This window comes from Chlamydotis macqueenii, chromosome 1, assembly GCF_036417535.1.
Source record: "Chlamydotis macqueenii isolate bChlMac1 chromosome 1, bChlMac1.mat, whole genome shotgun sequence".
Taxonomy (NCBI): Eukaryota; Metazoa; Chordata; class Aves; order Otidiformes; family Otididae; genus Chlamydotis; species Chlamydotis macqueenii.
The window spans coordinates 69,208,535-69,231,603 of record NC_141556.1 but is presented as its reverse complement, the minus strand read 5'-3'; the positions used below and the strand labels follow the sequence as shown (position 1 = coordinate 69,231,603).

The 23,069-nt window shown below is 44.8% G+C and overlaps 1 protein-coding gene across 1 annotated transcript in view; it reads right to left on the bottom strand.

Annotated features, from left to right (window-relative positions):
- Positions 1–23,069, bottom strand: part of CECR2 (CECR2 histone acetyl-lysine reader) — a 96,202-nt gene that overhangs the window by 33,336 nt on the left and 39,797 nt on the right. The window contains exon 2 of the mRNA XM_086755717.1: positions 12,733–12,827. Within this exon, the coding sequence (XP_086611843.1) occupies positions 12,733–12,827 (95 nt within the window). The remainder of the gene's footprint in view (positions 1–12,732; positions 12,828–23,069) is intronic.

Below are 23,069 nucleotides of genomic sequence, written 5' to 3'. Positions count from 1 at the left end.
TTCTCCGGCAGAAGGGCTGCTCGATCTTGCTAAGGAAATCTAATTTACACAGTTAAATGCTAGGGTATCTACTGCCTTCCCAATTGAATTCCTGAAGTGTTCATGTTTAGGAGAGGGAAAAAGCCAGCTAAGAAAAACCAAGGCTGTCAGCAGCTAAGAATACTCCACTCCCGCTCCTTGTCTTCCTCCATCTTACCTCAAGCAATCTTTTCCATACGATAAAAACTGGGGAAGCTGGAAGGGGAGCTGGCAGATCTGCTGTATCCCACAGAGAAGCAGAATAGGAACAGCTATGGAGCGAGGCAGTGTCTCCAGGGAGGTAGAGAGAATGGAGAGCTGATGTGGGCTGTCTAATCTAATAAGGGATCACACCACAGGAGCATGTGCTGGCTTGACAGAAGCAAGTGCAGCCACTTAACCTGGGTATGACAGCTGAAGTGGGAGTGTTGCTTTGCTAGCCCCCAAAAAAGGGAGCATAAAGGAAGATGGGGAATCCACGAGGCCACCAGAGCTGCCCACCCTTCCAGGAAGGTGTCAGGTCTGCTCGTTCAGACTTCTTCCCCCAGCCATGGCAGAAAAAATGAGCAACCAAGGAAGTTTCTAGCTCGGGCTCTTTAGCACTACTAGATCATGCTCACCAACTCTTGAATTAGATGGAGATGCCCTTTTACGTGCTGTGAGCCAACATGTGCTGCCTTCCACCCCTTTTCCTCCACACGAGGGACAGGAGGAGGCAGCAAGTCCACCCCTCGAAAAGGAGACGCCAGCTGTAGGAATTGAACTCATCACACACCAGCGTGGCAAAAGGGCATGCTCTGATCTTCCCCAGCTGCCTATGGTCCACACTTCTGTGATTTGGCTTTTATCTAGCAACCACCCTATGCATGACATAGCCTCTGGGGGTGACTTGTTTGTTATTTTGCTGAGAAAATGCAGAAAAGTAGCAGAGATACCGGTGCAGATACTGTCCCGCATTGGCCTCTTCTGAAAAGGCTCTTCCCTTAGGCTGGCAAATGCCAGGGACAGGCAGGAGTGCTGAGATAAGTGTCTATTTGATCTTCTCTCCCCCATTCACCCTGGATTTTTCACTGCTTTATGTTCACAAAACGCCAAGGCAGCTAATCAGTGCTCTGTGACCCCTGTTAATTGGGCTGTGTGAGAGAAAGGCAGCACCGGCAGAAGAAATCACACATACCTGTTACTTTGAACTGTCCTGTCATTTTCTGTCTCCCTGCTTGCAGGAGCTCCAAGCACCCTTCTGTGAGCCAGGACTGCTCTATTTTTGTTGCTGTCCCCAGAACCAGCAGGAGGGGCCACAAGTGTTTCATGTTGTCATCCCACCTCTAACACCTCAAGGTACAGGGAGGCAACAAAAAAGCATGTTGTTGCTTCTCCTTCTGTGCAAGAAGGTGAAAGTGATTTTTGGTGAAGAAAATACAATCTGAAGGCACTGATGGCCCTTCTTTCCCCTACGACAAGCTGCTCCTCACAGCCCTTATCTGCTTCTCTGTTGCCCCCCATCTCCCTCCCCACCACAATACCAGGAAGAGACCAGATGCCCAGCATCCATCTCCCCATCTCAAGAGACCGGCAGCTTATTTGGCCAAGTGAAGCCAGAGAAAGCAAGCAGTGTGAAGACGTGAAGCATTGGAAGAAAGAGGGGTTGGATTTGTCAAGCCTGCTGGATTATACAGCACTTGGAGGATAAGGAAGACGCATATGTTTAACTAGATGCACACTGGGTGTGGGGGCCTGCATTTGATTTTTAGATAGGAGCAAGGGCTGCTTTTGTGCTTTTGTTGTTTGATTAGGGAAAAGAAGACATAAAAATACAAGCAGCAATAAAACCAGAGCAGCTAGAAACATCCCAAAAAGCAGCTGAAGGTGTATGGTACCCAAAGGAAGAGAAAGTCCTGGGGGCAAAAGTGATGAGCGGGAGGATACGTGCACTGCTCAGATTCAAAGAATATTAACGGGATTAAAATAAAACTTAAAACATGATGACTACCTGTTTGTTTTTCAATGCTAGCTCAACCCTTCCTTCAAACTTGGTGAGTCTCCGCACAGTCTCTGTGAAGTGAAGATTTGGGCTCTCAATGCATGGAGGCTTTTGGGGCAGCGGTACGGACAGAGAAGCAGGAGCCCCTTCCCCCACTACTGAAGCTGCAATTTGACTGAAAACTGATAATGACAAATCAATGAGTCGGATAACTGGATTAAAAAGGGGGAAAAAGAATTCTGCTAAAAGGTCCTGAAACATCACTGTGGTGAGCAAACAGTATTGCTATATATAGTTGTGAAAACATGAATTAAAGTAGCAATAGATGAACAGAAAGGAATATTTACCTTGAATAAATACAAAGAAAAGATTATTTGAGTCAGTTTTTAAAATTGTCTTTTTCCTTAATTGTAACTGCATAAATAAATTAATTGTGATTATGCTGTTTTCCATGGGCATTGGTAAACAGGACGACCACGTTCACACCAAAAGTGTGTTTAAACACACTTGCCCAGCTTTGCCAACATACTAACCCCACAGATAACTCTGTACTTCATCGTTTATTCAATTTCACCTTTAAGATACTATCTTGAAACCATTAAAGGGCACAATAACAAATCAGTTGACTTCAGTGTCACGAGAGCAGCAAGGGAAGGTTTAAACACCAAGAGGAAACCAGTTCTGTAATCAGCCACTAACATGCATTTTCCTACCTACCATTGTGCTCAAACATGCGCCACAGCTCCAGCATGGTGGAAAGCAGATGACACTGCAGCTACTTTTTCTCTTCTTGCCTAAAAATAGCGACCTCAGTTCCTTGAGATACGGTGGGTATTGTAAAATACTGTGCATTTGGAAATACATAGGAACCTCCAGAAAACTCCTGGTGAGATGGTCTGTCAGATACCCTGCCTGTCTGAATGGGAAGAAGACTTGAGTGCTCGTCAAGCAATAAGTGGCTTTTGCTTCTTTATCGGAGTTGCACTGGACTGTCCATCAGTAATAGAAGAGACAAGATGCATGTCCCTAGCAGTGTCAACCACTCTTTTCTTGCCTTGAGGAATCAATCTGTTGAGTTGAGGGAGCCCAAGAAAGAGGCAATAATAACAGTTACTGAAGTTTTACCCAGAAAAGGAGGTGGAGGTGGTACTAGAGCACGGTGGTACCAGTGCTCGTGCCATCACACATTATGTCCAAGGTGGAAAGGACCAAGGAAAGAAGTTCTCTCACCTTAAGCGCCTGTGACAAATCAATGATACAATTGAAAATGTCTACCATGCCTGAAGAAAGTTTGGTGTCAAGATGGCATGTGATACTGCAGGAGGATACAAGGGAGATATCTAAGTGTATGTCACCTCTTGCCGTGTGATGACGCTGATTGTAGCTGGGTAAGGGCCAAGGAAAATGGCTTTCATTAAGCAATGAATTCCCTGGCATGCTAGTGAACAAGGTCAGAGAGCTGAGGAGAGTCAGAGCCCAAGGTTTCCCTATCCAATGAGATCTATCACTACATCTAGATTGGGAACATTAATTTTTCCCTGACAGTATGCTCATATCAAGTGGCAAGAATCTCCAGAGCCCCTGAAGTGCAGTTTTCTGTCAGGCTCAAAATCAGAAAGTGAGTGAAAGACACTACTGGCAAAGGCAGAATGGCAGGAGGCAGAAGAGAGGTTCTGAGTCTCAGAGTCGACACCGTGTACTGAAGGCACCGGAGTGTAGATTGGTACCAAAGGACAGGAAGATAATGGTGATGAGATGTCACGATGATCAGTAGTGAGGTTGGTGATACTGGTACACAAGACAGAGGTGCAGAGTAGCAGAGCAAGCTGAAGGAAAAATGCACTAATCCGCAGGGCACAGCTGGTCTCCTGGTGAAATGTAAGATCACCAAGAGAAGATTAAGCAATACTGATGCCAAACTGGAGACTTTACAAGCATGTCAGCAGGCAGCAGGCTTGATGACAGAGAGATTTAATGATATCAGTAAATTATGTCACTTTTTGGATACAACAAAAAAGCAAAGAACCTAGGTTTTCCACAGAGCACAAGCTCCTGAGGTAATAAATCTGAGATTCAGCCATTCCCAAAGCCAGTTTTCGGGCTCAAGGAGCAATTCCTGGGCCTCAAAACAAAACCATCTGACCTGGACATTTCTGAGCACATGTTAACAAAAGGAGGTATCTTTCCCTTTCCACAGATAGGAGGCCAGATTTTTGTCAGCCTTGTAAAGGAAATCAGACAAAGGCAGGAGGGTCCCTAGTTGGGTGAAATTATGATCCTGAAAGGCCCTGATCAGTAGGTGAGAGCTGCTCCTCCAGTCCTCACATGGACGGATGCCTCCCAGCAGCCTTCAGGAATTCAGAGTGCTGCATTCTCCTCTGCCCAGCTCTTCCCCAACGCTTATCAGACATAGGCATAATGATCCCACAGCCAAGACAGTGTCTGAAGCCTGGGGGCTTCTGCATTGCTTCTGTGTCAAGTACCTTCAGTTTTCAATAACAAAACACAATCTCTTGAACGATCAAAAAAGGAAAAAAAAAAAAGAACCACTGTTAGAACTATTTATTAACTAACCCAAGAACCAGCTACAGGTTAGAAGATATAATAAAAAGGGAGAGAGAAGGATCTGGGTGCTCAAGAGGGAAACAAGTACCTTGGGGGAAGTCAATTCAGTGGAGGGGGATTCGGGTAACACTGGTGTGGAGTAAGAGGCCTGGTAAGACACAGGCTGGCAGCTACTGCTTTGAAAGGTTCTGCTAAGGGCAACTTTGGTTCATGCATGCGCTGGGCGTATAGCCAGCGCATACTGATCTGATCAGGAAAAGACATGCAATCCTTAAGGGAGGGATCTCAATGGCCACATAGACACAACGAAGTATGAGAACCGCTGGTGCACTCTCTGTTCTTGCCACACACTGCCTCCATGTGCACACTTTGACTCTTAAGGAAAGGAGTTTTTCCCCTCCTTGTTTTGGATCCTATTCTATGTGACCTTGACAACCAGCCACACAGGATATACCGAACAAGCTACTGCGGATGTGACGAAATGAAGATCAGCCCATGGGAGCCTGTATCTCAGTAGGGATGAATACAGCCTTCTGGATGGTCCAGAATAAAGGAATGTACCTAGAGCCAAACTTTCACCTTGTGAACTGACCTGGTAAGACAGCAAGGGCTTTGGTCGATCTGCAATGGCATTTCACTTCTCCCATCAATTACTTTCACCTGCATCTAACTAGGCTTCAATCCATGCTTGCCAATTTTCACTCACATGTTTCTTTCTTTCTGTTACTTTATTTGACTGCGATGCTCTTTCTGAAGAGAAGCAGGTCAGCCCTTGGGAGTTGGAGCCAATTAACTTATGCAAGACTCAAATACATCTCCTATATTCTGAAAAAGCAAGTAGGAAGGAGGCCCAGTGTGCCCCACATTCAGACTGGAAGAGAATCATTACTTGCTATTCATTCCTGGATCCTTGAAGAACAAGTGAAGCCAACTTAATGCTGTATTGTTCATTCCTAGTGCCCATCAACAGAAAGCATGCTCCCAATTCACAGCCATAAGGAAACACGACAGTATTGCTGCGCCATGAGCTCTTCTGATTGTTTAGGGGCTGTAGAGAGGACCTTAGGGTATTACAGTGATGATGAGCACTGTGGGGAAGAAGCTAGAGTTATTGTCTTGATAATGATGGGAAAATAGGACACATTCATGTTTTATGGCACAAATGGATCTGCAACAAGCCCTTATGTTCTTTGCTGCTCATAGAAAAATATACTTAATGTGGGAGAAGAGAGTCCCTTCTGAGGCAAAAGCACCTAGCATGGGGTTGCCTTCAAGCAAACAAGCTTAGCAAATTCGTTACTTAGAACCAGCCCCACATATTACAAGTTTCTGGAGACAATGGATAAAACCAAGCTTTTACAGATAAATAAATAGGTCCTAAAGAAGTCCCTTTTTGGGATTTGTTTCAGAACAGGTCTTCCCTCTAAAGCTTAAACCACTACACTGGCTGAGCCAGAAAGAGACTGAGGAAGGGTGGAAGGTAAAATGAGAGAAAAATTAAAAGTATAGGTGACAAAACAGAGACTGACATGACACCCCAAATTAATGTAGTGGCTTAGTAGCTGGCCAGCAGCTGCCCCACCTGTTCATCAAGCTCACTGGGCTAAAAGGGTCAAAGAAGATAATTTCAGAACTTCTCCAATATTCATCCTTAGACTAAAGATCAGTTTCTGAACCTGGCTGAGGTGCTGGGAGGCGTCCTACAAAACCAACCATGCTGGAGCAAAAATCTCACACTGGTGGTTTGGAGCATCACTATCTTGAAATGCAAGCCTCAAAAGTGAGAGCAAAGGTTTCACGTGGAGAGAACTTCCACATGCTCTCCTTCTCTCTTCAACACTCTGTCTTCTTCCTTCTATGGAGAAGATGTTTTCACTTGCCTTCTGAATTTCTTTCTTCATCATTGCTTTCTTCCTGTTCTCTGGAGTACTTGGTTTGCAACATCAATAACTTAAAAACACAGCTGTCCATTTCATATTTCAAACTCTGACAGCAGCATGATGTCATCATTACAGTCTCCAAGACCCTTCACTGATTGTTCTCTATTCATCCTTTTGAGTTTAGCCACCTATTTCTCCCTATCAATGTTTTGCATAACTCCCTCTCCCCAGCTATCCAATCTATTACTCCCTCATCCATCTGCCCTGACAATAACAGCACAGCTTTCCTGCTCTCTTCTTCTTCCACCATTTTCATTCCTTATTCTCCACCACACCTATGGAATAGTACTTCCAGAACATCCTACCAACTTTTCTTCAAATTCTTCTTTAAAGATTTATTTTATCCATCTGAGAATCAAAGACATTTACTTAGCTTTATTTATACTTGAACTCTATAATTTTATTCCACTGTGCTTCTCATTAATGTCTGAATGACTGTGTTATTGTAATCTCATCCTTCTTTTTCCAACACTTGCCAGGTGCCTCATTTTCACTTTTTACCCTTTAAAAGGCTCAGCTTGCCTGGCTTGGCTATTATTATAATAAATATTAATATTAGATTCAAGATGAGCAACGTAGCCACTTTATCTCCCTTGCCCCCTCATGGTATCTTCTGTGCCGATGATACTGGGTAGATTCAGAGGCCATCCACCAATCTCCATGATGTATGCAAGGCAGCACTTGTTAAAAGTCAGACTGTAAATAATGCTGATCTTGTTGATATTCACTTGGCGTTCATGAATATGATTCTGAGTTAGTAAGGTGCTTTGTGGCTGGGCCATTTAAACAGTTGTGATAATCAAGGTCGCTGGCAGAACTGCAAGAGTCGTCTGTTAAAACTCTTTCTGAAAGGTGGTGGCCCTCAGGCCTGCTGAGACTGAGCTTAGGCTGACTGCCCCAGATGTTACGGCATGGACTGAAGTGTTGAATTAATTCAGATAGTCTTAGTACTTTGGTTTAGCTACTCCCACGCTGGGGTTCACCACAGTATCCATGAAACTGAAAACGTAGCACTGGTTTGCCAGCTATCCCAGTTGACCTGCCACTTTATCCTCTAGACCAGACAAACATACAGCACTTCTTAAAGGACATGGCTCACATAGTCACATGCAGAAGGGCAATTTCAAGATGTTAAGCATTTTATTGAGGTCACTTTTACCAGAACTTGAGACCTGGGGTAACCCCCAAAGTAGCACGTAAAGACACAGTCCACACAAAATAAAGGACAAGGATGGGCAAAAGTGACAAAGCAGAAGGAAGAAGCTAAATACTTAGAGCTATTAAACACAATCCTCAGAAATGGGCATTCTGCCCTGAGAGGTTAGAAGATTTCCGATTATCCCTTGTCTCTTTCTGATGAAAGCTCAAATGTGCGATTACAAGACAAGCATTAGAAAATAAGCAGAACAGAGGCAGTCTTCTTGATTGGCAGTTCAACAAGTAGGGAATATAGCTCTTCAGATGCCGTACCAGGAATATTTCTCAATGCCACCACTAAGGATATGAAAGAAATAATTAAGACCACTGCCAGGGAAGGAAGAGGAGTTAAGGAATATACTCTTATTACCCATATTAGAAAAAAACCAGACACAAACTACAAGCCAAAGACTCCAAGCTTAGTTTACAGATCCAGAAAGAGCTTAATATAGGGGCAAAACAGATGATCCACTTGGGAAGAAAAAATTCCAATGCATTAAGGGGAGAAATAACATGAAAAAAAATAATTGAGGTTCCTAAGGAAGCAAATGCCGCCTGTGCTGCCACAGAAGTCAATTAGATAGTTTTCAGCTGGAGTGATGGACCTATCTCCTGGGGTATAAAACAAACAAACAAAAATTTCACAGGGTATAGGCAACAGCAGAGATATTGTTTTTGTTCATCCTCACTTTCTGGCACCTTTGTCCATGTTGAAAAACTAAAAAATACAACGTTATAAGAAAAAACAATTAAAATATTCTTCAAGAAACAATAGTAGTGCACAAAATGCCTCCCAATGAGAAATATGATAAAATTATTGAAACTTTTATGCCATCACATTAGAAAAATAGCAAAAATGCAATAACAGGAGTGAAGAATGAGTTTCACCCAAAGAAATGCTGAACAGCAGGAGCTTTTCTGGATTATTTTAGTTGAGTGTACACATCCATGTCACACCATCACTTCTTACTTAAAAACAGCTGCAGAAGGCTCCTGCTGAGGCCACTGCCTTTAGCTGAAGCTCTGATCTTCCTGTCTTGATACAAGTCATCAAGCCACATTTCCTGCTGGAATTAAAGTGGCAGCCCCTAGGGACTATGCAGCTGCCCAATTTATATCAAAGAGAATGTGAAGCAAGCCACCAGTATTTTTTCAAACCGCTTAATTTTTATTTATGTATTTTTTATAAACCCCAAATTCTATTAAGAGTTTTCTCCCTCCCCACTCCCCACTTTCCAGGCATTTGCATTTTGAATCAATTAAAAGAAAACATAGGCTTGTGAACAAAAGCTAGAGCTACTAAAAACGTATGGGCAAACTAAACTCACTGGCATCAAACCAAATCGTACCTATAGGATAAAACTAAGCTGAGAGATCAAACAAAAAGCTTCAAGGATATCAGTTATTGCATCGTTAGTAGACTGTACGGATGGTACATGAATACTACAAAGGGTATTTATAAAACAACAAAAGCCGTAGATCATGGCACAAAAGTATTTTGGATAAGAGCAAAAAGAGGAGAAAACAGGGAAACTCTCCTGGCCAAGTGGTCAAACCACCTGGTGCCAGGCAACTGACAGCTACGGGGTCATTGCTAAAGATGCTAGAAGCTAGAAACGCAGACTCTCATCTTTTTTTGTTCTGTACTTCTACGGTGCTTAACACAGCAAGAACCAGGTTAATGAAGAGTGCTCCTAACAGCTGCGATAGGTTATGATAAATAAGAATTTGGAGAAGATCACGTGGCATCCAGTTAAGTAGTCTCTGTAGTTAAACACAAATACTCATAACTCAAAGAAAGCCTTAAGCTACCTGACATTCAATACTCCTTAACCATCAAGCAGGGTGAAAAACAGTTTCCCTCTTGTACGTAATTCTTTTTTTTAAAAGTCTGTCATAAAGAATATCAAACCCAACGCAAAGTTACTCTACTTCAAAACCAAGAATCACGGAACTCTACATAAGTATTAAGCTTGCTTTTTTTTCCCCCCAAAGAATAATAAGGAAACCAAACTAGAGTATGTTAAATTGTGCACTAGAAGGGCTCTCGGCTAGGTTTCACTGCCAAAATTACTTGAGAGCACATTATAATTAGCAAAGGTATGTGACAGTTTTATACCCCTCTATGATGCATGATTAAAGCCAGGCAGCCCAGCTCTGCCACAAGTTCTGCACGCCGTCAAAACAGATGTCACAAGAACTACAAGCTGCTCCCAGACAGACGGTGAGAGAGCATAGACAGATAACATTTTGTCCATCAAAGAGGTAAGACACGATACAAAACTAATTAAACTGCAAAACCTACCTCGGAGAGGTAGGTAAACTCTGTTTTATATGAAGTTATACGAAACATCTTGCACTGGAGTCTCAGTGCTGCAGTCCAAGAACAAGGAGGAGAACTAGCTCCTACCTTCTGTCTGAGGTGCAACAGGGAGCAAAGCCTGCAGCCTAAAGATTAACAGCTTGCAGCTTCAGCATGAGGATGCAGAACACAAACGACTGAAGAAATCGCTGCTGGAACTCTACTGTGACGGTCTGTGAAACCACAGATTTTTCCCACATGAGACAGATACCTACTATCTGTCTGCAACAGAAAAATATGGAGTTCTGGCCTATTGTAAAAAGCCAAATCTAAACTCCACACAAATTCTGCCTCTTACATTTGCATGTCTTTGTCTGATGAGCAGTCAAAAAAATAAATTAGAGGCTCAACTCCTGACCATTAACTGGGGACAAACTAGGTACAGTAGGGAAGTTGTGCATCAGCCAAGGCCTATGCCTCTTGAACTCAGGTTAAAGGGAACAAAGGCATTGGAAATAAACACGTAAGGAACAAGGAGAATTTTAGGCTTAAAAAGCACACATTCATTTTGGATAATTATTCCGTGGCTGCTTTGCAAGCATAAAACAAACAGTGGGGCAAGCTTGTTTCTGTGAAGTATACCCAAGCCACTACTTTTATTCTCATTTATCTACAGATTTCCATATTTAGACTACATATTAATGCTTCCCCCTTCATGACATCCCTCTGCATTCAGCACTTTTCCCTCTGCTTCCAGGTAGCCTCCCCCATTGCTTCCTCTGCAGAGTTTCAGAGCACACCCTCCCTAACACCCCAGTGGCTCCAGGCAGTTTTCCTGATATATTCCTTCAGCCATTTCCACTGCATTGCTCCTGCTGTGATCTTTTCCCTGTCTCCTCTACAGAGGAGACTTTTCTCGTTATTCCCCTGCCCAGGAGGTGCTGCAGAAAGGGTGCAGCTGGTTTCTCCTTCAGGCACCTCATGCTTTCCCTAGCATAACTGTTTGGGTGAGGTGTGAGTTCTCACAACTTCACTGTGACTTCACACTCCCACATTTCCTACGGCATCTCTTATACATGGACAGACAGACGGTGACAGCTATGTTGGTACCTACCTATGCTGCATACGCACCCTGACTAGGCTGCACAAAACCACTGTTGGGTTACCGCCTCTTCCTTCTGCGATGATGCTACTTCCTTGCAGCTTTTGCATCTCGGAGTTAACTAAAGCTGTATTTACACAGGCACAAACTGGGACCGACAGGCAACACTGAGTAACTACACACTGTTGAGTTGCCAGGTGAGTCATGTAACTCTGCGCGTGTGTGTGTATATGCATGTGTACATGTGCAATCTTCTCCCAACAGACAGACAACTGGCCAATGCTCAACAACAACGTATCCGTGATTCATCCCTAACTTTTGTTTGTTAAAACAGCTGAGAAAGGGGAGGCAATTAGACAGTGCAACTTCTAAGTGGATGCTCTTAGACCTGGAGAGCTAAGGAGAACCTCAGACTGTTGAATTTATCAAATTTATCAAAGACAAATCCTCAACCGCTTCTACAGGGGTAAGCTAGTTAAGGTGGGCAAAAAACTTAAAACCACTACTTTCTGATGTTTAGAAATAAACTTGATGCATGTTTATAAGCAAGATTATATTGCTCTGTGGCTATTTTGATGAAGGAGATATACATGACTGCAGTCCCTTTACAAACAAGCTTCTCATCACATCAGTTTAATTCAGAGACAGCAAATGCAGCGCAGCTGCCTGATTTGGGTCCTGACACACACTTACGCTGAATGTCAACCCTGCAGTGCAAGAGAACTTACTTAAGAGGCAGATACATATAAAAAAATAAACTACATAACTTTTGTTGAACATAATCAGTTAGTTAGAAATAGATCTTTCAACCAAGCACCTATGGTTATGCCTATGTACCTGCCTAAGCCTGTGCACAAGAGGGGATTCTTAGGGAGCAGAATCACCTAACACCTCTTCTAAGCAACAGCAAGTGTTGCCAAGCTGTCTTTATCTCCACAATTATGCTTTGCTATTAATGTGATTCACAGAAGAACAAATAAAAAACACTGCAACAAGCCTTTGTTATGACTGCGAGCACATTTCACGGCGTGAGTGGTGATCCCCTAAAGAATGATGTTCTACAGATGTCTCATTTTGGAAGGCTACTTCGTTGGACGCTAACAAAGAGTCTCTGGATGTTGAAACATCAAGAGAATGCATCAAATCACTTTCCAACATCATGCAACGGAACTGATTCCAATACTCTTCTTACTTCCAAGAAAATATTTACAAATTTTCCTCTGTAAAGCAATGGGATCTGCCATACAAGTGAGGTGGCTGCAGAGTAGCAAGTTTTATTCTACGTAATACATAGAAAATGTTGAAAACAGATGTGATGATTTAAAGACTTATTGTGATATCGCTAATTTGACCAAATAAAGTGCAAAGCGTAACAGCAGAACATCAAACACATTTGCATGGGATCTGAACAAAGATATTTGCTTAACAATGAGTCTGTAAAACTAAAAACCTGCAGCTCAGCCCAAGAGGAGCTGGAATTCCCTTCCACTTGGTGAAGCATTTGGCCTGATTGCTGGTGGCTGCCGATCACTGCCATGTCATCACTCTAAAGCCGTGAAACATCCCTGCGACTGTGTTAATTAGCTCCCCTTGCAAAGCGCTTAAGCTACAGAGCGAGGTTACTCACGTGATGTCTCTGCGCTGATAGCAACCTTGAAGAAGGCAGGCAATCAGGTCACTGATAAACTCCACATCATCCCTGTGAAGCGCAGCTTCCAGTTCCTAATGAGCAGAAAAGACAGAAAAAAAACCAAAACAACCATCAAACTAATTCCTTAAAATTTACTGCTGGCTGATCAGGACCAAAAAGACCCAAGCAGCCTCAAGTATGTGTACAGTAGCAGAGCATACACTGGGTAAGCTGACCTTCTCCATCATTAAAAATACTGCTACTACTACCTCTTCATTGCAAGAGTTTATGGGAAGACCTTGAAAGGCTTTTACTGAATGTCACTCTCCAGCCAGCAGACTAATGCTTTTGTCTGGAAACAGAAAAATAGGGTTCAGTGAGGTTGAGATACTACAGCCTAATAAGAAACTCGTGATTTCTCCCATGTTCAGCTGATGGGCAGGAATCAACAGTTTCATTCTCCTGCTTTGCTTTCCACTCGCTAAGGCTAGTGAGTTCATTTAAAAGATGTGCTCAGAAAGCATGGCCCTAAAAGCCACTTAACACAGAGAAGTAGCAGTTTCAGATGGATAGCCAGAAATGGCTGAAAGCTAGCAAGCAAATGCCTCAAAGAAAAGCAGGCATTTTCATTATTTAACTTATTTCTCTTCAGTTTTGTTTTTTATTCCTTTCAATAAGAGAAAGAAAGGATGGAGGGATGCCAGACCTTACGACCCAAAACTTCAACCGTTGATGGAGGGATGGAGAGTATCATGGCTTATTTCAGCATGATGGAGTTCACGTAAAAGTGTGATGCAGGAACTGATCCATAAAACTGACAAACTTCCAAAATGTAGTTATTACGAATTTTGCACATGTTGTGAGAAATACCAGGTTTTCAGCCTGTAATTTCAAGCTTTGTTTTCAAAATATTACTAGGTTAACTACAGTTTTATTTATATGCCAGAAAATCATTCACAGTAAGAAAAATCCAGTTCCTGTAAATTACCATCAGCAGCATACAGCACTTAACAAGACTTCATATGGATAAACAACATAGGCATAAGCAGCTATTCTTTTTGAGTTTCAGAGTAAATAATGAATTGAATACAAATTCCTACTTGAATGTTACTCAACAGTCTGTTACACAAATGGCTAAGCTAATGGCTACAGAATAAAGGTTAATGGCCAGAGAATAAAGGATAAACGTTTTGGCCCTTACCCAATAAAGAAGAGAAAGTGCTTTTTTATTAGACCGCAGTAACTGCGGTAATAAAATTATTGATAATAGATTGCAGATTAAATGCTGCTTGTAGTTTTTTATTGGAAATGTGTTAATGGCATGTTTTCATTATCAACACCACTCTTATTTACCTCATGTGCAATATCCAAAGTGCTTCACAAGTGGGAGCCTGACACCTGCCCTGTGAAAAATGTATTAAACGCATCTATTATATATTGAAGTGCGAGGCAAGAAAAGGGTGGCGGGCAGCCACAGCCTGACATAGTGTCCCTGCTGCAGAGCTAGGAAAAGTCCCAAGGGTCTGTGTTCTGGCCTCTAGTCAACTACCCTGCTTAATGACAAGTTAATACAAAAACTGCAGTTGTTGCTTGCCATCCCTTGGAGAGAGTGATATTACTGTTGCATAAATAGTAATCACACTACATAAATAGCAATTCGCAAGTGAATTCATTTCTTAAACAGTTAGTATTTTGGAGGTGTTGAATTATTTTACTTGTAAATTACTTTAGTGGGCACCTTCCTTCTAACAAGTTATACTTGGAGTTGGGGACAACAAATATGCCAAAACATCCCAGGTGTGTTACCACAATAAACTTCCAGTTTGTGAAAAATGATGTGTTAGGACCCAGAATAAAGGGCAGGGGGAAAGTAAGCCTCCAGGATGTTCCCCCCTATTCAGCCTCTCCCTCATCCACATACACTTGTGCACTAAAGCTGTCAGTCAGCAGCCTGCCTCTGCTAGGATGCGACAGCCTTTTGTATGAAGGAATATTTAAATTCCTTCCCGTGAGCCTTTTCAATCCGCTGTTTGACAAACACTCCTTAAACAGTGGCCACAACTGGCTCAGATAGCCCCTATCTCCAGCCATTGTTTCATAGGCTCAGGAGTGACCTTTACATTTTTGGAGCTGGTGGGTCACCCTGGGAGCTGGGGGACATTCCTTGGGCACTGAGCAAGGGGCTGTCTCCTGGGCAGGGACCTACCGGTCTTCCCCAAAACACCTGGCTGGGGAGTTTCCCCTCCTCTCTTCCAGATGGGTGCTCCTTGCAGTCCTTCGTGATGGGTGCAATGTTGATTTGGGGACCCAACCTGGCCATGGATGGATCTCGCAGCTGCTGGCTAACAGGGACACTGGGCACGCAGACCCACGCAGGGCTGGGTGCAGAGTCACGGTGCCATGCTGGGTTAAGGGGCTGTGGCACAAATCAGGATGAACCAGCACACACATGGGGCTAAGGAAGGTCCATCGTTAGCAGGGGCGAGGTTGTCAGCACCTCAGTAGAAAGGCATTTGCACTGTGCTCCCCAGTGCTGTGGGTGCTGCCTGTAGCCCACTCCAGTCCTCTAGTCCCAACTGACAGTCACACTCAGTGCCAGTAGGTTGTGGTAAAGGCACAGTCTGAGTATTCACGTCATTATTTGTCTTGGAAAAAGATATTGACATTGTCCTGTAAAGATTTCATCATTTTTTTTTCTGTCACAGCTTGCAAAAGGGTAAGAGCAATGTGAGGTGCTTTAATTTCCAGTTGGCCCTGTTTAATTGAGTATCACCATTTTCTTTCCCACTGGATTCTCCAGCTTTCTGCCCCAAAACACTAAATCCTGGACTTTTCCCACATGCCCAGCACGCTGTGGGAAGGCTGGGGACCAGGAGGATGCAATGCAAATCTTAACACCTCAGGACCACAAACGAAGACTTGGGATCCCCTTAGGTTTTCACCTAACGCTTCAGCCCAGATTTTGCAGGAGAAGGAACAAACCCTGTTTTTCCAGCCCTCCCCTCCAACAATGGACAGCCAGCAAGGCGGCACAGCGCTCGAGCGGCACAGCGCTCGAGCGGCGCATCTGTAAAGAGGTGGCTGAAGCGACGCCAGGGACTCCCAGGAGAAAGATGCCACCAAGAACCCCCTGGTCCTCAGGGCAAACCCTGCCCGCGGTGCTCATCCCTGTGCTTCTCCGGTCCGGCCAGGGCAAGCGGCCAGGCTTCCTCCCCGCCACCATCCCCCCCCATGCCTCCAACCCTTTTGTTTTTCCCCTTTTTTCTTTGAGCACTGAGCTGTGAGCACAGAAATCTGAACCTTGCCAAAACGCTTTGGGGACGGCACAGAAAGGAAACAGAAGAGGCAGCAAATCAGCAGACGAAGGGGAGGGGGGGACGACACATCTCCTCCTCCTCCTCTAGCTGGAGAGAGCAACAGACAGGAGAAAAGCAGGATTCTCCCCCTCTCCAGCTGGCGTCACACCTCATTAGGGAAAAGCCTGTTTAACGTCTTTCCCTCCCCCTCAGCTCTGGGACTAAATCCCCCCTGAGTCAGGCAAGGGCTGTCGGGAAGAGGCGGCCGCTGCTGGGAGCAAGGGTGACCACCTCGCCCGGCGAGGAGCGCTGGCCCGAAGCAGGGGTAGCCAGGGAGGGCGAAAGGGCACCAACCCGTCCCTCCTTGCTCCCTGGGAAAATAACAGGCAGGGGTGGGCTGGGAGGGAAGGCCTGCCTGTCCCACGCCAGGCAGGTTTGCCCCAGTTCTGCCCGCCCCACGCCAGGCACTCTGGAGGGTACAGTTATCTGCTCGGAGGGTGGCATCACAAACTTTGGGGCCCTTCTGTCAGAAGACAGGCTCCACAGCTGCTGGGAAGCCTGGCACTTGCGAGAGCCTGGCGTAAGCAGGCTGGGTGCTGAGGTACAGCACTGCAGTTCAAAGGCCTCCTCTGTGCTGGAGCTGAATCATCTATAACCGCATCTGAGGGACATAACCAGTTTAAGCACAGCTAAGCCTTGTCCAAGTTAGCCATCAGTTTAAAAACCCCAATCCCCTCAGCTCTATTTCCATACCGCTGCTGTTATCAGCTTTCCACTGCAATGCTCCCAAGTGACTCAACAGGCTTTTGCAGAGGCTTTAGGAGATCACTGAAAGCTACCAGTGGGCTGTGCTGAGCCAGCCCCAACCCATGTGCTAAAATTTCAACGCTGTCACTAAATTGAGTCAGGACATTCTTTTCCCCTCACAGATAATTAATGGACCAGGTACCTGGGCAACGATCTGCCAAATTCATGCAAAAGAGTACAGTTACTGGGACTGGGCAGGAAGACGGGAAGTCAAATGCAGGTCTGAAATGCTACCAGCAAGCACTGTTTATCCCTGTGTTGCCTGAGGCCGGTGTGCATGCTTCACATCTCTGGCTAGGAGCTCCTGCTGTCCTCCTCACTGAAGAGCCAGCCAGCCATCCTCTGGCTGCAAGAAGGATGCAGGGACTTGAGCAGGGACCACTGCTCCCCCCAACACATCCCAGATATGAAAGTGTGGCACTCTCCGTTCGGCCACGGAGTACATCCATCCGATTCACCTGAAGTAGCAGCAGAAGGCCAATGCAATGAGTAGGGGAAAACAGTCCCAGAGCTGAGGTGCCAGGATCCAGCTACACCATGAGCCAGTCGCTCTGCCAACCCCCACAACTCAGCTTGCTGGTCTGTCAGCGAGCTCAGCCCCTCGGACCTACTCAGCACACCTGAAAAACGATGTCCTCACCCAGCAGCCAGAGTGCTTTCTGCAGCCCAGTGGCATGCTCTCCCTGCTTGTGATTGCTGCCTTCATATGGAAATAGTTTTCAAAATACAAAACCCACTGAGAGTAACCCGCTCTGCATGACAAGCCAAGAGGGCATTGCAGGGAGTTAGGGGTATTCCTAGGGGCACAATACCCCAGAAGTGCAAACAGGAGTGGGTTTAGATGGCTGCCATAAGTCAGAAAAGTTATAGCTCCTGATCCTGATGGAGTCTCCCAGCCACACTATCTTAATTTTAAGCAGCTAGTTGAAGACACCAAGACTGCAGCTGGATGTGCCTCTCTCAACTTCCCCACAGTCATACAGGAGCCTGCAACACTGCCCTCTCTCTCTATGATGCTCCAGGGCTTTACAGTTTCCCGAGCCAAAAGGGTCCCCGACTTCTCCACTCTGCCTTTCCACTGCAGGAACTAAGCCAGCAGCTCTCCTCAAGCAAACATCATCATCTTCACCTTGGCCCTTGGGGACCACGAGCTCAGAGGGAGCCAAGCTGGCCTTCTACAGTAGCATTGGGGATGCAAGGTGAAGAGGTTTAGTGACACATGGCACTGCAGTGGTCCTGGCTCTTCTCTGAGCCACCAGTCTGGTGCATGCGAGGGCAAGGGATGAAGAGCAAACTCCTGAAGGAGGAGAAAAGCTACCCTGTTAGAAGGGGACTATCATCTGGGGAGGGGGAAAAAGTAAGAGCAGCAAGAGTATTCCCTTTCCCATTTCTTCAGGTCCCCCCTTAACGTCTGTCAGTGCCTTCTGAGATTTCTACCTCTCTCAACTTTCTGTGAGAAGCCTTTGAAGGCTATTTCAAGCACGTTGTAAATAGGGGCATAATGTTACTCCAGGGCTAAGCAGAGGTGTGAGGTGACAGCTTTGTATGAGGGAGATAGTTATAAACAGAAAGCCAAAGAGAATTTGTCATATTGCCTCCACATTACGGTTGTTTGCAAAGAATAAATCCCACATGCTCTCCCACAGTGCCAGCAGCGTGACGGGTAATGTCAGCCATCCTCTCCTCTAGCAGCTCCCTTCAGCTATGAAAGGGGATACACAAAGGTTGAATTCTGCAATGGTTTGAAAATGCAAACTTTTTCCAATGCCAATGGATATTTTTGGTCAGACTAGAATTTTCTAGGCTTGGTTTGCAGGCATGCTCCGGTTTTGTCCTCCTTTAGCTTCTCTATCAGGATTTAAAAATCTGAGACCACTGTGCTATGTATTTACCACCTACCCCACTCACTAGAAGAGCTGTGGCTTCTTTTTCTTCATCCATGTCAACCTGCTGCCTGATCTCTCCTTTGGGACAGGGACCCTCCCCTGCTTGCACAGCATGCTGCTGCTTGCTCTCCAGCTGGATTTTTTCACTGCTGTGTAATACAAACAAATATGAGCAGCTCACGCTGGGTGGCTAAACTGTACTGAAAAGAGATTTCAGACTGATCAATCCAGTTTCCCTCATGCCCTGTAGCAGTGTACTGGAGTTAAGAAAGCTTCCTCTCCTTCTATCTCATCTTGCCTGCAGTGCAAGTGACTTGGGAAAAAAACTACATTCATTATTTAGTTTACGCACTGTCAGCACCTAAAAGATGCAAAACTGCTGCTCATTCCCTTTCTTCCCCCTGCGAAGTACCTTTTCAGATGGACAGAGTACATCTGAAGCTCTGAAGTAACAAGTGATTAGTTTCTGTTTAATAGTTAGACATTAGTACTTTATGCTTCTAGAGCAACTTTCATCCTAGAGCACTGAAGCATTTAAAGAACATTCAGTAAAGTCTTGCAGTACCTGTGAAGGAAGGGGAGGCACACACCCACAGGTAGAGCAATTTTACAGATGGAGAAACTAAGATAAGCCCCAGCATCCTTACCAGGGGCATGCTTCACTCAGAGAACCCATAAGGCCTGAAACTTGATGCCACTGCCATCATCTTTCTTTTTCAGCAGTTTTATTAGCAGCCAAAGCATTTGGTAATTGTGCTATTTCCCTCCAAAGGATCATTTCTCCCTTTCAAAATAATCCCTTCTTCCTTCAGAGCAGATAATCTACACCATTTACCATAAGCCAGTTACGCTGGCTGAGAGGCAAGCATCGCACTGGGCACCAAGCCGGATTTACATGGGAGAGAGACAGAAATTTCAGGCTCAGCAGAACCGAGGGTCTCCAGCCTGTGGTTTGCAGACCTCTTGCAGATCCTGTGGAAGACTTCCAAGAGGCCTGCAAAGGGCAATTAAGAAAAGCAAGCTTAACACCAGTCTGCTTAAATTTCTAATCAGGGGTCCGTGCCTTTACGGGAAAAGTACTGGGGTCCTGCCCTTAAAAAAACCCAAACGAAAGCACCCCCACAAAGTGGCTGACCACTGTTGCCCAAGCCACAAGTTCAACTCCTTTAGCTGAAAATAACCTCCAAACACAACAATATGAGAGGAAACACCGTCTGCTTCAATTGCATCCTGTTTGCCTGGCCCTCTAAAAGGTATCATTTATTATCACCTAGAAAGGATCTCTCCCAGTAGCTGTGCCAGTATGGACTATTCAGATTGTATTTAGATTGTTAAAGTATTTGTAGATTGTGCTGGTTTAGGCTTTGAGGTTTTTTTTTTTTGCTGGGAAAATAAGCTTAGGAAAGTTGTGAGCAGACAGCTAGAGACCAGGACCATTCTGAAGCTAACCCATAATACCATATAGATTATATATTTTCAAGCTCTTATGGTCCCATGCAGGGACCTTGCTGGTAAAACCAAACCAAACCAACTCCAAACTCCCCTTCTCGACAAATGCTGGATTTAGCATTCCCATTTATGGGCTAAGTACTACCAGCAGCTAAAGACTAAAAATTTTAGCAACTGTTTTATGTAGCACCTTGAGTGACCACAATCAACATCAGCAGAGAACAGCATCAGCACGGCTCTACCTGGTCTTGATGTTGTTTCTGGAAACAACATTACCGGGTTAGCCATGGTCCCTCCCTAGACGATTCGGCTGCACGATAAATAAAGAACAGCTGATCCTGCCATGTCACCATCTCCTGTGGTAAGAGGCTTCCTGGGTACCTTAGTGGGAGTTCTGCTAAGCTTTTAAGCCCATTGGCAACGTGGGGAACAGTCTGTAGCTCCAAAGCCAAGAGGCTCGAAGTAATAATCCGATTTCAAAGCTCCTCCCCCTCTCCATCCAAAGGCAGCAAGGGAGGATGAGATCAGACTGTAGATGCTCTTCATTTTAGGTCTGGCCATTGCGCTCATCTGCTCAGCATGAGCACAGGGAAGGGACAGGATGAGTGCCAAAATCTGGAATGGATTGCTTGGCTAAAGTTTCTGCAAAGATTTCAAGACTCACTGAGAAATAATTTTTTTAAAGGGGATTTTTGCTGCTTTCCATATATCCAAACTGGCCCATCTAAGCCAACCTCCACTTTTCTAGCTCATGCACTGGCCAAAACTCTTGGGAGATTTACTCCCTTCTGACGCAACATGGCACGCAAGCTGTGCAGCTGGTTTGCACTCACGCCATGAAACTTCTCCTGTAACAGCAATGAGTGGTGTTCCAGCGTTTACATCGCTCCTCCCACTCCAGGATGTTATCAGCTGCCAGTTGATAAGCAAGCCATGAAAAAACTATCTTCATGGGCATCGAAATAAACAGAAAGCCCAGATCACCCCTTAAGGGCCAAGGTGATTCCCTTACATTCCTTCTGCCCGTCAGACAAAAAGGATGACCTGGCTTTTGAATGGAGGAAGAAAAGTCCCTGCTCACCCTTGCCTGAAAAAGCAGGATCAAATGGTAAAATGTATTAAGATAAAAAAAGGCTGTAGAGCCTTGCTTTTTCCCTTTAATCTGATCTCCACAGCCAGCCATTCTTCTGCCTCCCCTTCAGATGCCGCGTGGAGCGCAGCCCACAGTGTACCCACCACAAACCAACCCTGGCTGGCCGCTCAGCAGGGAAATCGTCCTTAAAGTGCTATCGACATTAAAAACTCTTCCTCCTCACTCCGGGTCAGACAAAAGAAAAGCCGCTGAGAGAGACTGCAGCCACACACAGGTACCCCACAGTTTCTACCACCACACGTGGCCAAGATGAATGGCGGGTGAATTCCACCGCAGCGCTACACTGAAATCCAAGTTCCAGCATTTTTTTTCTGTTAATTGAGCAAGGAAGAATTAGCAAAAGTATGAAATAGCTGCCTACCGGTATCAACCCTGATGATGCAGCCAGCCAGCTAATCAGATGTGTGAACTGCCTGTTTGCAATATACTTGGTCTTGAGACTAAGCCTAAGTTTTAAAAACACACATCTATTCCGTGGCATAACAGTTTGTGGAACCATAACTAATAGGTCTCTCTCACACTCTTAGATAACTGTCTGCACTGCTCTGGATAGCCAAAAGCACACCTTGCTTATCTGTCAGACTCTCTGAGCTCATTCCAAGCTTATACAGTCCAGATATACTTCAATACAAAAATTAATGGCTTTTATACTATTTTTTTATTAGTGTAAGAAACACAGATGCTGCCACCCTAATGAGAGATGTATGTGGGAATCGCACGCTTCCTTGGCTGTCCTGTTGAAGACACAGACCTGCCCTGCTCCACTGAGCCATCATCTTCCACAGGATGCCAGTAAAAACCCAAACAAGACCCAACAGGGTTGCCTGGTGACCGAGATGGCTGCTCGCGGGGCTCAGAGCAGCCGGGAGGCAAGCTGGGAGCCCCGCTGGAATTCCCGTTCCCCTTCCTGTAGCTACGGAAAGGCAGAGGGAAGAAGGGTCTGCTCAGAAAAACAAAGCAAAAAGCTGGCAGTCCCAGGGTTTTTAGGCTGTCAAGAAAAAGCATAAAATCTCAGGAGCTGCTTCTTGTGACATATTGCGAGTAACTCAACATTCACACACGTGGCACCAGCGCAACTGTCCTGACCAAGGCCCCTTGGCCAGAGGTGGCCATGACCTACCACCTCCACCTGTGTCTGGAAAGAGCTCAGCTCACTTGTGTTTGCCAAGGGAAATGATAGAGAGCCCTTTGTGCGCTCTGTGTTTCACTCTACATCTGGCAATGCTGCTCCATAAAAAAGGTGATGGAGTGTTTGTAGCTCTCCTTCCAGAGCACAGGATGAATATCTTCTTCAACACATACGCCATACAGGAACTCTTCTCTAGCCTAATTTAATCTCGTCTTTATAGCCAATAAATTTGCAGATTGCTATAAACACTTGGCTATTTATGCAATAATAGTTATATCTGCCAGAAACAGCAAATTATTATGAATGTTAATTATTATTATTGTGTTCATACATGTTAATGCTAACTACACTCCTAAAACATATATTATAAACAGCATTGTAATTCGAGAGACTGACAGTAAACTGTTGCCCAGACACAGAGGAAACCAGGTCTATTGCTGTAACACTTATTCTACAGACATTATTTGGAGTACCTTTTTCTCCTAAATTCCTTCCTCCCATCCAGAATAAGGAAAAAAGAAAAAAAAAAAAAACAGGCTTGTTTCATTACATTTGAAAAAATGAAACAAAGGTCTGTTACGTCTTGTAAACTGCAATAGCCAGCTTTGTTTCTG